The sequence below is a fragment of the Vigna umbellata genome, chromosome 1 (genome assembly GCF_029865625.1).
Source record: "Vigna umbellata cultivar VRB3 chromosome 1, Vumbellata_1.0, whole genome shotgun sequence".
Classification (NCBI taxonomy): Eukaryota; Viridiplantae; Streptophyta; class Magnoliopsida; order Fabales; family Fabaceae; genus Vigna; species Vigna umbellata.
In genome coordinates this window covers 80,048,243-80,066,066 of record NC_142165.1, presented here as the reverse complement: position 1 = coordinate 80,066,066, position 17,824 = coordinate 80,048,243, and the positions used below count along the sequence as shown (strand labels likewise).

General features: G+C 30.9%; 1 protein-coding gene across 3 annotated transcripts; it reads left to right on the top strand.

The window, feature by feature from the left end:
- Positions 1-11,652: 11,652 nt before the first annotated feature.
- On the top strand, positions 11,653-17,035 carry LOC148206522 (filament-like plant protein 7). 3 transcript variants are annotated; one of them, XM_088104345.1, is made up of 6 exons: positions 11,653-11,905; positions 12,935-13,044; positions 13,243-13,390; positions 13,542-15,780; positions 15,901-15,961; positions 16,290-17,035. In XM_088104345.1, exons 2-6 carry the CDS (start codon positions 12,946-12,948, stop codon positions 16,794-16,796), a joined length of 3,054 nt encoding a protein of 1,017 aa, XP_087960471.1. In that variant the 5' UTR covers positions 11,653-11,905; positions 12,935-12,945; the 3' UTR covers positions 16,797-17,035. The 3 variants fall into 3 exon arrangements, with proteins under 3 accessions (XP_087960471.1, XP_087960470.1, XP_087960469.1); XM_088104344.1 differs by lacking the exon at positions 11,653-11,905 and adding an exon at positions 11,912-12,054; XM_088104343.1 differs by lacking the exon at positions 11,653-11,905 and adding an exon at positions 11,912-12,701.
- Positions 17,036-17,824: the final 789 nt, after the last annotated feature.

The window sequence follows — 17,824 nt, the reverse complement described above, 5'->3', positions numbered from 1 at the left end:
CGAGATTGCCCTCGTTCGGTGGTTATAGTATATTACGCCAATGTGTAGGTGTTGGGTGACGTATATGGTCATGTGGGTTTTGGATCACGTGGCATCGTCTGATTTGTTCTACCTGTTTTATAGTAATACTCTACGCCAAAATCTATGTATGAAAATACTAATTACTAACTATTCCAATATCATTAAAACTATGTTTTGACTTTAGGTTGATTTTCTTCATATAACGATTAATATTGAATGAATCTTATATTGTTTAAAAATATGCTTTAATTATTGTATTTTCTGTTCAAGTATTGGTGTGAAATATTAATTTTGACAATTAATTGTAGCTATAACTTTATTGATTAGGACTACCTTCATTGAATTTTTGTTGCTGTTATATTGAATTTTTGTTTACCAATTTTGATTATGGTAAAATTACATATTAAAAGAATGTCATGTTTTCGAAATGTTAAAGAATTAATTTCACAATTAAAAATTAGAGAGGTATCAAAACCAAATTTGATTTAAAATATAAAAAATCTATGGAGTTAATAAAAGGTACATGTAGAGAATTGAAAGTGAGAGAGTGAAAACAGAACAAATTTAATAAAAAATGAAATTGTATGAAATGAAATATATAAATATAAAACATAAACAATAAAATATTATTTATTATTCATATTTTATTTTTTTATTTATTTTATTATAATAGGGAATATAAATATTAATAAAAGTTAATAGCACAATTAATTACGACTTTTAATTACAATATAAATGTTATAAATATTAATAAATACATAATATATGGAAACTATACCATCAATTATATTATAAATACCTTATTAATATTTATGACATAATTGATTATATTTTAAACACAAATTTATTATTAATTAGATTGTAAACACAGATTTATAATTGATTAAATACAACTTATTATGTTTTGTATTTTTAAATTAATTTATTTACTTTCTGTTTTATTTTTTATAATTGTCATGTACATATTTTTTGTTTGTGGATTGTGATCTTTTTTAGTGGTTTAGAAATCATAATACTTTTCATCTTAGTGTTAGCGCTCGGTCTTATACTAGCATTTATACTAGTGTTAGCGCTCGGTCTTATACTAGCATTTATGCTAGTGTTGTAACGCTCGGTCTTATACTAGCATTTATGTTAATGTTAGCGCTCGGTCTTATACTAGCATTTATGTTAGTGTTAGCGCTCGGTCTTATACTAGCATTTATGTTAGTGTTAGCGCTTGGTCTATACTAGCAGTTATGCTAGTGTTAGCGCTCGGTCTTATACTAGCAGTTATGCTAGTGTTAGCACTCGATCTTATACTAATATTCGGTTTAGTCTTGATATTCAACTTAGTTTTAATACTCAATTTTAATATAGTGTTAGACTTTCCCTAGTAGTCAACCTTCGTTAGTGTTCGGTAAATTGTTAGGTCTTGTCTATGATAGACTGTTCGGTCCTGTCATGGGGAGGTGAGAAACTGTTCGGTCTCCAAAGTTCATAGGGTTTTCAGTATTATGAGTGAGTATATGATTGGTGAATGACATGCTATGTTAATTGATGAGGCTTTATGTTTTCAAGTAATATGGAAGAGAATTCCAAGGAGGAATGTCTCGTGGATGGTATTTGAATTGTAAAGTATGAATGTGGGTATCGTGCTAAGCTGGTGTTTATCCTGATATTCTGTGATTACTCATTCTCAAGTAGAGAGGAGTAACTCATGTGTGAGAATGACAGGAGATCCTTTAACCTCAGGGTATCGAGGTAATCTTCACTGGACTAACCTTGTGGGGTAGCTTGATGGGGGTCTTGTTGCACCACCACAAGTGCAGGAACACCTATAGCTACACATTCATACAATTCGGATGGTCAAGTCAAGTGTTCGGTCTATGCATGAATTATGATGTTCGGTCTATGCATGAGTATAATGTTTGGTCATATTACTTGAGTATTCGATTTGTATATGCTTGCTTGTATTCGGTTTTGGTATGTTGTAGTGTTCAGTCTTGCATTGTTTGGACTTGTGTGAAATGTATGTATGTGTATACAATTAAATTACATTAGTTTACCCTTATTTCCTGTTTTTGTCCATGTTTCTTGTTCGATTCTTCTTTTACAATGATCACCATATGGGTGTGAGCAGTTGGAAAGGAGTTCTCGGTGGAGTAGTCCTTGGAAGGAGAGGACCCCTCGGCTTAGTACAAGACCACTCGGTCTTGTGAATATTTTTGTATGAACCGTTCGGTTATAATCCTAATTTGGTAATAATTGTTCGGTTATGCACATAGTTTTGGAATAGTGTAGGACTTTTTGTAAAGTTTTAAATTTTATGGTTATTTTGTAATAACTGTAAGGGTAACTTTATTTTCAGTAACTGTTTTACTATATTATTAAATGATGACACCTGTATATAATTTTATGTTATATTTTTTGGATATTACAATTAATACGTAATAGAAAAATATAGAATGTGTTAGACATTTCAATCTACACCATTGAGTGATTCCTCCTCCCACCTCGTAATCCATATAGATATTTTTAAATTATTTATTGATTACATAACTCTTTATATATTAAATATAACTCAATGTTTTGATTTGTTATTTTATTTATGAAGTATTAGTATTTTTTTTTTGTTGATTGTTGAAAATTGATTGGATTGTATTAATCCATTCATAAATAAGTTTAGTGGTTAAGTTGCAGTATCTTTAATTACATTTTGTATACTTAAAAGTATAAGTTTAGATTTTATTTTTCATTATATATATATATATATATATATATATATATATATATATATATATATATATATATATATATATATATATATTACGTAACATGTTTCCTTATTTATTTAGTCAATAACATATCTTCATATTTTAGTTTTTTGGTTAACTCTTTAATACTATTTTAATTACAATAATTTTTTATTTTCATAAAGGACTTAGATTTTAAATTAAAAAGTTATTAATGATCATTTTAACCATTTCATTTAACCTTTTTTTTTTTTCATGTTCCCGTGGGCCTATCCATACAAAAAAAATCAACCAGAAATTGTCAGTTAGCACCTTCTCTCTCCTTTTACTCCTAAGGTCGTTTGCCCCACTCTCCCAATCTAAATACACATCAAATTAAATAACCGAAGTAACATAACCCTATCATGGATTGAACCCAAAAGCCCTTAACCTGCAAGCCTCATGCCTCTGCCACAAAGCTACAAGCTTTTAAATTACACGTACACACAATAATACAAATATATATATCATACAAAACTACTAATGTAAGAAAGGGATATCACAACTGTTATTTTCGATAATCATGTTCTACAATTGAGGTATATTAAGACTTGATAAAAATGAGAAAATTGTGAGGAGAACTATTATCATAGACCATTTTCTACTTCGGTTCCACAAACAATCGAGACAATAGATTATATCTTATTTGATATAATTATTTAATTTTAAGGGTCTATGATAGCGCTTCTTCTCATAATCGTTGTAACATACCTTTTTTTGCTTTAGTTATAGAAATAATCGAGGCCAAAAGTTTTTTTTTATATTTTTTTAAAATATTTTTATATTGAATCTCAAACAGAAAACGTTTGAACCAAACTTGCCTTTCCCGATGGTTGAAGGTAGCATAGTCCATAAATGAGGAGCACGCAGGGAATGCGTTTGTTCATCTCTTGTTGCATGTTATTATCCAACATCGCGCAACTTCCAAATCTTACACAGACCACAACATTTCAAAATATAAACAAAAGTATTAAGCTTTATCTTCGTTCTAGAGGAAAAATCTCAAACAACCTACAAATGAACTAAATGAGCACAATCAAAGACAGGGTGTGGTTTACATGAGCCAACGTAGAATTTTTCCCTCTTGGAATCACAAACCATACCACTATATGTAATTGCGTACAAGAATCAAAGCATATTATGTGAGTTAACATGCCAAATCTACATTATTGTGCAAACACAAAAGTGCAAAAAAAAATGACAATCAAACTGACCATAACGGTAGAGACAAGCGAAAGGGATGCCAATAACAAGTAATCAACATAGTGCGATAGTGACAGCAAGGTGCGAAGTAGAGATGGTGGTCGAGTAGTGAGGGTGAGCTTCAAGTTTGAAGACGAAATGAGTCGAGTAGTGAACGGTGGAACTCGTTCACAAAAGAAGGGAAAAGAGAAATGTGAAATGGTAACATGTGTTTCTTTTACGAATATAACCCTAGACGAGGCATATGGCATTTGTTATTCGTAAAACCGCTACAAAAAGTAGATATATGACAATGATTGTTCAAATAACCAAGGTCATACGTCCTTCCCAAAAAAAAAGACAAGTGACAATTTTGAAATTTTGGTTAACCTTATGGCCTCGATTGTTTAGGGAACTGCTGTAGAAAGTAGATACGAAATCAACTATTCAAATAAATGAGGCTATATGTCATTCCTAGAAACAAAAAAAAAAACAAGTGGCAATTTTGATCAACCTTATGGCCTCGGTTATTTAGGAAAATGCTACAGAAAGTAGATACAACAGTGGTTGTTCAAATAACTGAGGTCATATGTCCTTCCTAGAAGAAAAACAAATAGTAATTTTAAAATTTTGATCAATCTTTTGGCATCGGTTATTTGGGGAACGACTACAAAATTTAGATATGAACGATTGTTTAAATAACTGAAGCTTTATATCCTATTTAGAAAATAAAAACAAAAAATAACATAACTTTTGAAAAAAATTTAAAATTTTGGTCACCTTTCAACTTTAATTTTTGAAAATTTTGGTTACCTTATTTGGCCTCGATTGTTTAGGGAACTGCTGCAAAAAATAGATACAACTCAATTGTTCAAATAACTGACGTTATATGTCATTTCGAGAAAAAAAAAGTGGCAATTTTGAAATTTTGATCAACCTTATGACCTCGTTTGTTTAGGGAAATGCTGTAGAAAGGAGATACAACAGTGGTTGTTCAAATAACCGAGGCCATATGTCTTTCCTAGAAAAGAAAACCAAGTAGCAATTTTGAAATTTTGATCAACCTTTTGGCATCGATTGTTTAGGGAACCACTACAGAAAGTAGATATGAACGATTGTATAAATAAATGAAGCCATGCATCTATTTAGAAGATAAAAATAAAAAATAACAAAACTTTTGAAAAAAATTGAAAATTTTGGTCACCTTTCAACTTCGATTTTTTATTATCTGATGTCAAAAGTCCTATATGCTTCAGTTATTTTACAATTGAGGTCTATAAGTTCTTGAAATTTTAAAAAATGTCACTACGTCGTTATATGTTTTGGTTTCTTCAAAATCAAAGCATATTACGCGAGTTATTACATCAAATCTACACTATTGAACACATCATATATAAATAAACAATAAATAGATAAAAATATAAATTAATTTATTTATCCACCAACAATTTTAATACAAATCCACACCAAACTAATTTATTTTATTTTATTATATACTTTATTTTATTATTTTTCTTTAGGTTTTACAATTATAATCATTATATTTTATTAGTCAATTTATTAAAGTGATCTAATTAATATAAATATATGATTAAGGATATATATTATGAAAAATTAACTTGGTAAAGACTATAAACAATATTGTAATTAAACGAGGCATCAAATTAAAAATATTGAAAGTTACAAAAGTAAAATTACATAAAGGAGTTATAGTTATGTATTCCTGTTTTTCTTCTCATAAAATAGAAAACCACTTTTTTATCTATGTTTTTTCTAATGAAAAATTTAGATTGACTTTTCCATATTTTCTTAATTGAAATTTATTGTATGGTAAGGTTTGATTGTTATTTATAATTGATCTCTTTATGTTCAGTAACCAAAGTAAGAGTGTCATGCTAGCCGAGTTTACTAACACTAATGCACAGACTATAGGTACGTTAGTGAAGTACCTTTTAATCTCATTCTCAACTAAACTTCTGTGTGTTATAAGAAACTGAGGCATCTGAACTATAGCATTCTAGAGCATCAACCTGTGCTCATAATTTTCCCTTTGCAAAAAGAAAATGATAAACAAAAACCCTTTGTGATAAAGTATGCATTTCATGATTTTCAAAGTCAAAAGTATGATTATTTATGGTCTTCACTTTTCTTAAAGCTAATTTATTTGGGAGGTAATGTGGGGCAATCTGCCAGAGTAGCTTAACGTTGGGTGCAAAATCAGCAGTAAAAAACCATGTAAGTGTGAAATAATGACCAATGAAACAATAATTAAAACTAGTTAAGAAACAATGGTTCAACTCAAAACACGTATTCGGAGACAATGGTCGGTTGTTTCTTTTTCTTACTGTTGAAGCCACCGTTGGACATGGGCCACATTCATAAGCGAATGAAAAAGAAAAAGCTTACATAAAAATCATCAATATTCTCGTAGATCTTTCATGATTAAAGGTTGGTCTTGTTGGCAGTGTTCCGAAATGTTCTCATACAAGTCCTAGTGGGCATGGAGTTCTGAAGCATGTCAGGTGTTCGTATTTTTACACGTGTTATATTGAAGATGCTAGGACGAGTAGGCAATTTATAGTATATTAAAATGTGTTGGGAGATTAAATTAGGTTTAATATTTATCTTTTAAGATGTAAGAAAACATTTCGTATCCATAAATTAAGTAAATATAATAGTCCTGCAGTTTAGTTTTAATTTGGTCAATCTTCAACTCCCACGATTACTGCAATAAAAATGCAAATACAATTTCAGTATAAAACTTCAATATTTCATTGTTTATGGTTTTTCAATTTCTAAATTGGGTTGGTTCAATTTTAATTAACCCAACTTATAATTAGTTAAAATTTATTAATGATTATAAAATTAAGATTTGTTAAACCAGAAAAAAAAATTATAGTGGATGGTATTTCTCATTATTTAAAAGAAAAGAATATATTCATTAATATTAAAATTTAATATTATCATTTAATTACAAGTTATCTTGCATAATAAATTTAAATTTATACATATCTAACGTAGAAGCTTATTTTTTTAAAAAAAAAAGAGAAAAAACGGTTATGTACTGGCGCTTAATATTTGTTTTTAGTGTTATAAGTTTTATTTAACAAAAATTAAATAATTATTGGATACATTACACATTTATATTGTGGTATATTGTATTGATTATATATTAATAGTTAATCTTGTTAATATAAAAAGATATATCATATTATAATATTATACTAATGATTAGTTTTAATTTAAAATATTTGGTGATTAGTATAGGTGGTGAAAAAAAAAGCAGTTTTAGAATTATGGTTAAATATAGCTTTAAAAAACTTTATAATTTTTTTTAAAATGTTATTATTAGACTATTTAAAGGGAATGTCCACTAATTCTAAAAACAATTTTTTGAGATGTTATTGTAAGATCTGTGAAAGGTATTAATCATCAATGAAATTATTATAGTAGAAACGATTACTTAATCAAAATAAAGAGTATGTTTCACAAACCTCTTTGATGTATAATATATGTCAATATAAAGTCATAATTTTCTCATAAAACTCTATATATAATATTTCGGAGGCATATATGAAAGGAAGGTTTCTCATATATATTACATGTATGCCGAAAAGTTAGAAAAACTTCAACTTATTAGAGCTTAGTTCATTCAAAACATGGAGAGAACTCATGTTTATATACCCTTGTTGTTAAGTTAGATTCCTAACATAAGGAGCAGCATATCCTCGTGTTAAGAGTGAACTTTATTATCTAAACAACTTTTTTTAAAAAAATTCGGAAAGAGATTGATATTTGATACTTAATTTTAGAGAAATAATAGTATATAGTTTGAAGAGACTTATTATATTTATCATAGAGAAACATGTTAATACAAGATCATTTAAAAAAATCTTGTTTTGAAGTTTAACGTAACGTTTAAACTAAATGATTAATCATTTATGATATATGATAAATGTGTTAAAAAACTCCCTTTAAAGATGACTAAATAATATGAGAATGTTTGATATCAAAAGAGCACCTAAGGTATACATAAAAAGCGCTAAAAGCTATAGAGCTCCTAATAGAGCATCTAATCTCTGTAGTAACTTAATCACTATTTGCGAAAAAGCTTCTAACCATCGCTAAGTAACTTAATCACTATTTGCGAAAAAGCTTTAAAACATTATTCAAACGCCCCCCTCCCCTCCTCTCTCCCCCTTTCTAGTGTTCTCATATATTTCAGTTGGTATCAAAGTTAACCTTAAGGATTAGTTCTTAATAGATCACGAGGAAAATATCCTAGTTGCTTGATGGAAAACGAAGGTTACGTCGCAATCACACTCCTCTATTTAAGGGAGAAAAGTTTGATTATTGGAAACAGAGAATTATTACATTCTTTGAGTCCCGCCACATTGATATGTGGGATGTTGTAGAAAGTGGAAAACTATCCACCCTTAAATGAGAAGGGTGAGTCACTAGAAAGAAACAAATGATTTAATGATAAAAAAACACAAGTATCTTCTGAACTCCAAAGCTAGAAACTCTCTAATGTGTGTTCTTTCTGAAGAGGAGTACAAGAAGGTTCACGCCTTCAAAGGAACAAAGGAGATGTGAGATACCTTAGTCATCACTTATGAAGGATCAAGTGAAGTAAAAAGAAATAAGCCCAGTCTGCTGACCAAACAGTATGAGCTCTTCTTGATGCTGGACAATCAAAGCATATAAGCAATTCAGTAGATTTCAAATGATCTTAAATGAGCTGAGATCGCGAGGTAAGATTTATGAAAACTTTGATAATACTAATAAAATTCTTCGCAACCTTCTTAGGCAATGGAAACTGCAGGTTACAACTCTAAGAACCTTAAAAAATCTTAATGGGAAGATCTTAGAGGAACTTATTAAAACACTTAAAGTCCACGAGCTAGAGCTTCAACAAGATGGTATGCTAAGAAAAGAAAAGAGAACAGTTCTCAAAGCTCAAAAGCCTACAAGAAGGACACCAACAAAAACCTTTAAGGCTGAGGAACCCACAAATGAGTCTAACGAGGAAGAATACTCCAACAACAAAGAAAAGAAAGATGAACTATCGTTCATCTCAAGGAGAATCCACTCTATGTGGAAAAAGAAGAGAAACACTCCCTTCAGAACGAGACGTATCGAATCAACCTCGAGAAGGGATCCAAAGGAAAAAAAAGGAAAGAATGACCAATAGTCTCCTACGAGTACACGAGTGTGAGTTTCACTTCTTAGATGATCTTTTTGTTATTTGTTTGCTTATCCTTCTTGATCTTCTTTCCAAGGTATCTTCTATTTATAGTCTTCACGAGAAAAGATTCGTTAGACAACGCTTGTCTTTAATCTTCAGATCTTCGTAGCCTTTTTGTAGGTAGCAACCATAGTTGAAGTCAACGTGTTAGAGCAAACATATTTTTTGTAGTACTTTAACCAAAGTAGGTTATACAAAATCTTTAGCACGACTTTTGATGGAGAGATAATTCCATGAATGTCTACTTTGTTTCTAACGTCCACTTCTGACTTGTTCATGATGGAGCAGGTGAATATGTGCAGTAGGCATCTGCATAAAGTAGAGTAGAGATGTATGATGACATATATGTTCTTTTTCTTATTACTTTTTTGTTTGAAACATTGTGCGTTTAATGCTTTGCATTGTGTGTTAAAAATAAATTGATGCTTGTCAATTTTTCTATACATGTAGATCATTTAAGCACTTTTGAAAAGATACCAAATATTGATTCATACAAATTTCATCATTGGATAAAAACATTGTTTAGTATAAGGTATAATTTAACCTTTTAAAGACGTTTACTAACAGCTCATCGTTTAGGAATCTTTGTTTACTACAAGAATGCGTTTAGGAAAGTGTTGTTCAACATATTGTTTTTAAAGCATTGTTTATAGCTTTAGCGTGTTTACCAAAAACATCATGTAACACATTATTGCATTTTTCAGTAAGGTATAGTAAAAGCGCGTTTAACAAAAATATCATGTAACATATTGATGTGTTTACTAAAATATCATTTAATGTAATGACCCTTTCATAATAAATCATCATTTAGTAATAACTCGTCTATTGTCAATGAGATCGTTTGGTCCTAGCGTGTTTCCTAAAACTTTTCTTTGTTTATTCAGATGCCATAGCACTTGTTTCATAAGATGTCTTTCACTCAACGATATTATTTTCACAAAGATAATACTTTGTCAAATACTCATTTCGTTTATCATTGTTTGTTAAACTTCAAAATAGGAAGGTGTTAGACAGTTCTGTCTTATAAACGATCTTGTATTAACATCACATACATGTAGTCACCTTTTGATGGGTGTTAACACCAATTTAACCGAAAGGACCACATTGAATCTTTTAAAATAAATTAGACATTAGACTATGGACAAAAATTTTAAATAGTTTGTGTAATAAACTCAATAAATATTGAACCAAAATCCTAATCAAATCTTTATATTACATTTTTATTCTTATTCTAATATTTGATGTCCAAAACAAATGGAAAAAATTTATCTCCAAAAAACAATTTGATACTCAAGTCAATAAATAAAAGAATTGTAGGATCTATATGATTATGAAAATGTGACCGTACTCCTTAGAGAAATACCACATATATTTATAAGTTTTTTGTGTATTATGAAATTTGTTACAAAATCTAGAATATAAAAAATACGAAAAGATGAGAAAAACTTAATATATATATATATATATATTTATATATATATATATTTATATATATATATTTATATATATATATATATATATATATATATATATATATGATAAATCACTTTGATAATAACAATAATATATTATTTAATCATATAATAGATATAAAAAATGTTATTTATGATATTGATATATTATATAATTATACTATAAAAAATGCGGTAGCAAAATCAATAAATATCTTTGATATTATTACTTTAATCACTTTAGACTAATAATACGCAGTACTATTTCCAAATTCTAACGATGGGCTATTATGGATCTCCATATAGAACATTCAAATAAGTTGAAAATAAAGTAGTTTTCTCTAATTTTTAAACTACTAACTTGTCTCAATTAAATCAAACCGAAGCATTAAAATGGTGACCCAAAAATGACTGGTTCAGTTTAACCAAGTGCAAGAGGACCAACAAACCAAACTAAATTGATAAATTCATAGTTCGAATTATTATAAATTTCAGAGAAAAAAAGAAAGAAAAACCAGTACACTAATTTGATCCGGTGGACCAATGAGTCAAGTTGGAAAGAAAAAACATGATCCATGAGAAATTCAAACCAGTCTGTCTGTTTGGTCCCTTTGCTCAATCTAAATAAAACTATTTGACAACTTTTCCTGGTATAGTCACTCAACCAACTTTTAGGCTAGGATATGTTCTCGGGACAAGATATCCACCAAACAAAAACCACTTTCTATTATTTACAAGATATTTTTGTGTTTGCGGTGTTTCATTGAGTAGTAAATTTTGAACAGATGTGGACAGAGAAAAAAAAAAGTTAGGCTGCACAAAATATATTTGCAATTATCATATAGTAGACAAAGAAACATAAAAAAATTGTGGTATGGTACAAGAATATCTTTTGGACATTGGTATCAACACTAGTTTCTTATCATGATTTCATCCGAACCTGAGAACATTCAATGTGTTGAGGGATTGGTCTCTCTTTTGTACCCATACTGATCCCGTGTCTTTTATGACCTCCTCTACCACTTCTGCCAATTTCATGACTTCTCCTTTTCGTAACTGTTACTTCTCTTTCACTCCATTGTACATTCACAAGTGACTGTGCCTTTTCTTTTTGTATCTCATTTTTAACCTTTTGGTTATATCGTATCAAGCGTTGAACTTTTTTAATAGGATATTACAAATATATATATATACCTTCGGACAAGGATTCGTAGGTGTCGGTGGAAAGGGTAAGCATCCTATGACATACCCGTTGGGATTTTTCTGATAACTTATCTGCCTCTTGTTTTTCATTCACCTCCAACTTCCATTGGTAGCTAGTTGGAGTTTTAAGAGTGCCTTTCTATTTTTAAGTCTTGTTCGTGCTATGTTCTGTCAGGTAGGAGCTGTTTTAGCAGTTTGCACTATCAACTTTTCCAATTAGTGTACTTGTCTTTTAACCTTTTTTTCTTCCATTTCAACTGTCGTCATTATATGTCTTAATATGTTGTCTGGTTCTTTTTAGAGTTATACACTGTTTGCATCTGCCATGAACACTGGGTATTATTACCATTTTAACAGCATTCTTGTGACTGTTTGGAAAGACAAACTAATTAATGTTGCCATGTTAAAGTATTCATTCTCCCTCTTACGCAGATTTTATTTGAGAATTTTCTGTTTCCATGTTTATTTATTTTCTCGATTCTTCATTCATGTTCGATAGTTCAGCATTATCAACCGAGTTTTGAATTTCACCAAGAACACAAAAAAAGGAATGGGTATTGAGTACCGGATTTTATTGGTGGGTCTTCTTGCTTTCAGAATATTAACTGAACGAAGATCAGTGACGTGTGCTTGTTGATAAAGTACTTCAAATATATTTAGGATCCCATTCAATTAGATTTAAACACGTCTTTTTACTCTCTGAAGTCTTAACAATGTTGAGTTTTTACTTTTAGGCAATTCAAAGCTAATTTCCGCTTCATCCGGTCAAAAGGTTAGCCATAAAGGATGAGCTTTCACAATGCTTCAAAAGATTGATAAGATGTCAGTAAAACTGTTCATTAACAGTGGAGTTTTTCTCGCTTACTTCAAATTATTTTAATGAGTGGAATGAACTTGAACTTGTAACCTGAACCCGTATTTGCTTCAGTCTTTCTTTTTTTTGCTGTTGTATTGAAACTTGAGACCAGATAGAGAAACTAGTGTAGGAAAAGAAATTAGCTTTATTGATTGTTACCATTCAATAGCATGAAAATTTTCTCTTGGTTCGTGAATAGTACCTGAAATCATGAACCACAAGCCATGGCTTTGGAGGAAAAAATCTATGGAGAAAACAGTCTTTGCTGGGGACAAAGATGTCAGTCCTTCTAGACCCATCGAAGAAGAGGTACTCAGTTTACTCAATTTTGTATGTTGCTGTCTGTTTTCCTCGTTCGGTTATCTATCTATTCTCTTGTTTTCTAGTTCTCTGCCTATCATCAGAAACCGGTTATATTTCTACCTGCTTAGTCTTGCCAAAGTGTTGATACTGGATCTGAATTCATACAAAGAATTCTTGATCTGACACAGTAATATATTTTTTCAGGTACACAAACTCCCAGTAACTAAAGAATCTGGATCCGAAAGATCATCAATAAGTCTAAATGAGAAGTTGGCAACAGTCCTTCTTGATTCTCATTCTGGAGATGACCCTTCAGCAAAACATGACCAAAAGTCTCAACAGGAAATGAGAGGTAACTTATTGTCACATTTTCCCCCACCTTCTTTTCCCACCATTACGGTGCTTAGTGATTTTTCTTTAATTAGTGTTTTCTGCTTATGCTCTCATCTTCCAATTTTTGGGCGTACGATTTTTTTATTCTGATCTTTCAAATCTTTTGACAGAAAAAATAGGTAAGGACAAGACAAAACAGGAAGTAAAATGTGCTAAAGACTTGGATGAAAAAGCGTCTTCTGTGACTGTTTCTCCTGCAGATGCAACATTGAAGGAACCTTTGCAGCCACCAAGCTGTGTTCAAGAAGAAAAAGAGAAAAAGTTGTGTGGTGACATTCCAAAGATAGCAATAGAAGATAAGAAGATTCAGAAAGAATTGGAAGAGAAGTTGAGGAACACAAGTAAAAGGATAGATGACCTAACTGCCGAGAATACTCATCTTTCTAATGCCTTGCTAACCAAGGAAAAATCAATTGGGGACCTAGTAAAATGTAAGCAAGAAGCAGATGCTGAGTTTAGTACATTGATGACGAGATTAGACACCACAGAAAAGGAAAATTCTTTTCTAAGATATGAGTTTCACGTTCTGGAGAAGGAACTTGAGATCCGGAAAGAGGAGACTGACTATAGCCGTCAGTATGCAGATGCCTCTCATAAACAGTACCTTGAGTGTTCTCAGAAAGTGTCAAAGTTAGAAGCCGAGTGTCAAAAACTCCGTCTTATGCTACAAAAAAGACCACCTGGTTCTGCTGGTATGGTGAATATGAAGAATGAAGTTGGAATGATGAGAAGAAGAAAGTCCAATTCCAACAGGGAATTGATCAACAAAAACAATGATTTTGGAAACTCTTCTGATGTATCTGAGAAAAGTTTGGCCTTAATGATCAGACGCTTGCAAGATCTGGATGAGGAGAACAAGGCTCTCAAGAGAATTTTAACCAAGAAAAATTCTGAACTGGAATCTTCTAGGCTTATGTATGCTGAAACAGCTTCCAGATTATCGCAGGCTGAGATTCTACTTAGAAAGGTTTCTGAAAATCAGAAGTGTATGGAGCTAGCTAGGTGTTATCCCACATCAAATGAACTTCCTTTGATGTCGAATTGTGACATTTATAGTGATGATGAGGCTATCTCTTCTGGATCCTGGGCGAATGCTCTTATTTCAGAACTTGAACATTTAAGAACTTCAGAGGCTAAAGTTCGTAAGAGTAGTAAACCCACTGAAGTTTCAGACATGAGTTTCATGGATGACTTTGTTGAGATGGAAAAACGAGCTATAGTTTCTATTGATACACCTAAAAGACGATGCTTCTCTGATATAAGTGGTAGGGAGCTAGTGCCTGTTGAACAAGATCTTCTGGGCTTCAGTGAGAGGAAAAAGGAGATACAATTGAAATATACAACTGAAAAATCATTTGACTGGCTTCAGATTGTTTTGAATGCAATCTTAGAGGAGAAAAACATATCAAAACGAGGTCTTCATGAACTGTTTGATGACATAAAAATTGCTTTGGATTGCATGAATCACCCAACTGCTTGTCAACCTGACACAGAAGCAGAAAGCAGGCAACACTTAAGTTCTAATTTGAGAAAGTCAATCTACAGGATTATCAACCTCATTGAAGGTATTGCTCCCAAGCCATTTATGTGCAGCAATTGTTTAGATTGCTTGGGGGAGAATAAGCATTCAGACATATCCCAGTCATCAACACCCAAAGACTATTTTGTTCATGTTTTCCAATGGAAGGTAACAGACTTAAATCCTCTCCTGCACCAACTTGTTCACACCTGTAAGGATTTGTTAACAGGGAGAGCTGATTTTGAAAATTTCACTGAGGAAGTAGCATTTGCTTTGGACTGGAGCGTTAATAACTGTGCCACCTCCACAAATGCTGCAATTGCAAGGGATAGGATCAAGAAGCATTTTAGCAGCCATTTATCACAAAATGAAAATAAAATAGATGATGAAGATGAACAGGCTTCTCAATCAGCCTCATATGCATATCAAGAAGATCAGTGTGAGCTCTTCAACACAAAGAATAGTCAGTGTGATCTCCTTGATGATATTAGGAAGTTAAAAGATGATTTGAGGAATGCAAAATCTGCGAAGAAAGACTTGGAAGAAAAGCTGATGTCAGTAACAGATGAGAGTCAGAACTATGCAAAACAATATCACGGAGCACAGAATAACATCAAAAATTTAGAATCTGAAATAGAGACACTGAAAGATCAGATTGAGAAACAAAAAATCATAAATGAAGACCTTGATACACAGCTTACAATGGGTCAGGTTAAGTTAAATGACATTTTCCAAAAATTTTCGTCCTTAGAAGTTGAATTAGAGGATAAAAATAACTCCTGTGAGGAATTGGAAGCGACGTGTCTAGAACTTCAACTCCAATTGGAGAGGTAAAGATTCTATTAATTTCCTCTCATAAGTTTTATGATTTCCACTCCTACTACAATTTTCTTTAGCCATGCACAATGAATCTAACTTTCTGACTTTGAGAACATGAAAAAATATTACAGCATTGCAAAGAAGGAATCTCCAACATACGGCAGATACGAAGTAGAAAAGATATACCAAACTGTAAGTAGTTCAAAGCTCAGCTAATTGTAGATATATCATGTATGACTAGGACACTGTTATCATTGACTCTGGTGGGTTCTGTATGTTGCAAGGGCATGTATACTATTTGCATTATCATTTATCAATTTGAATCAGAAATGAATAACTATGCATATCTGTAATAAATAATGGATAGGTTGGAAACCTCAACTCATGATTCATTCATAAACAACAGAGATCAATTCTTGTACTCATGTTCATTTATGGAGAGTCAAATCTATCAACATTACCTGCATTTTCTTTTGAACTAAACACTCAAATAAATCTACAAAATAAATATGTAATTCAGGGCTGGGAGATCACAACAGCTTCATCAAAGTTGGCAGAGTGTCAAGAAACCATCTTGAACCTCGGGAAACAACTCAAGGCACTTGCTTCATCTAGTGAAGTAGCACTTTTTGACAAAGTTGTCTCCACAACCAGTACTGTGGCCAATCCAACCCAGAAGAAGAACTTGATCAAACGATCCTCTCTACGCAATCAAATGCAAGCTGAGGATGAAGCTAAAGGAATTATCCGTAAGTCTTTCCAAACCGAAGAAACTGGCAGAGAAAAAGATGCGCAGATGCCACCTCTTCTTCAATCTGAAACCGAAAAATCTCTGCAAAGTCCTAATGACTTAGTTCATTCTCCAGCAACAAGCCTCACTTCAGAGAAAAATGATAGAAGCAAAGGCACAGGATCAATGGCAATTGTGCCAGGTAAAAAGAAAGTAGGCTTTGGTTTGCTGAGAAAGCTGCTGTCAAGAAGAAACAAAGGGAGGGCTAAGGGAACCAAGTTATTAGCCAAAGATTAACTAAGAAGGATCTTGTATAGAATATCAAGACGTGGTTATGTTTTTGTCTTTTGATAGATTCTAATGCAACATGTTTGATTCGATATGATTGAGGTCGCGAGTTGAGACCCAAAGACTGAGAGCAAAGGTTTGGTAATGTAAATATAGCTGATGTACATATTCATTGGCATTTGAGGTTAAGCCACTCGAGTTTGGAATGTTTTCTGTTTGCTTTTATTATAAGATGATATTGCTTTTCATTTTAAGGCTTAATTAACTTCACATTTTATAAATTTGGAAACTTTCTATTTGAATTTAACAAATTTTGATTTAATAAGATTATATTTTTAAAATAAATACCTTCTATTTAGTTTTTTAATTAACCCTTTTTAGTGTATGAGATAATTGTTACCGTATTATATCGGTTTCATGAGTTGAGTTTATTATTTTTAAATTTTATGATCTATAATTTTAAAATTATATATTTTATTATTTTACAATTATTAAGAGAATTTTTTTATAAGATTACAATATTATAAGATTAGAACATTATAATATTATAAAATTATACAATTCTAAAATTATAAATTTATAAAACTAAAAAATAATAAATTATAATATTATAAAATCATAAAATTATAAATTTATAAAATTATAAAATCATAAAATTATAAAATTATAGAATTATAGACTTATATAATTATACAATTATACAATTACATAATTATAAAATTATAAAATTATAAAATTATAAAATTATAAAATGAGACGGAGTTTGTCTAGATTCTTAGAGTTCATCTTAGGAGTTCATGTTTACATTCTTGTAATTTGTTTGGGAGTGTTTTGTTCTAATAAAATATTTCTGAGCATTGTTTATTTGTTGTTTATACAACTTTATTTTATTTACAGCTTTATCTGTTTTTAATGTTATGTGCGTTTATACAATATTTTTCCGACTATCTTCATTAACCGCATGCAAAAGATAAAAATAGAAAACTATAAAACATATAAGATTTAAAAATAAAAGTGGAACTAAAAGAATTAATACA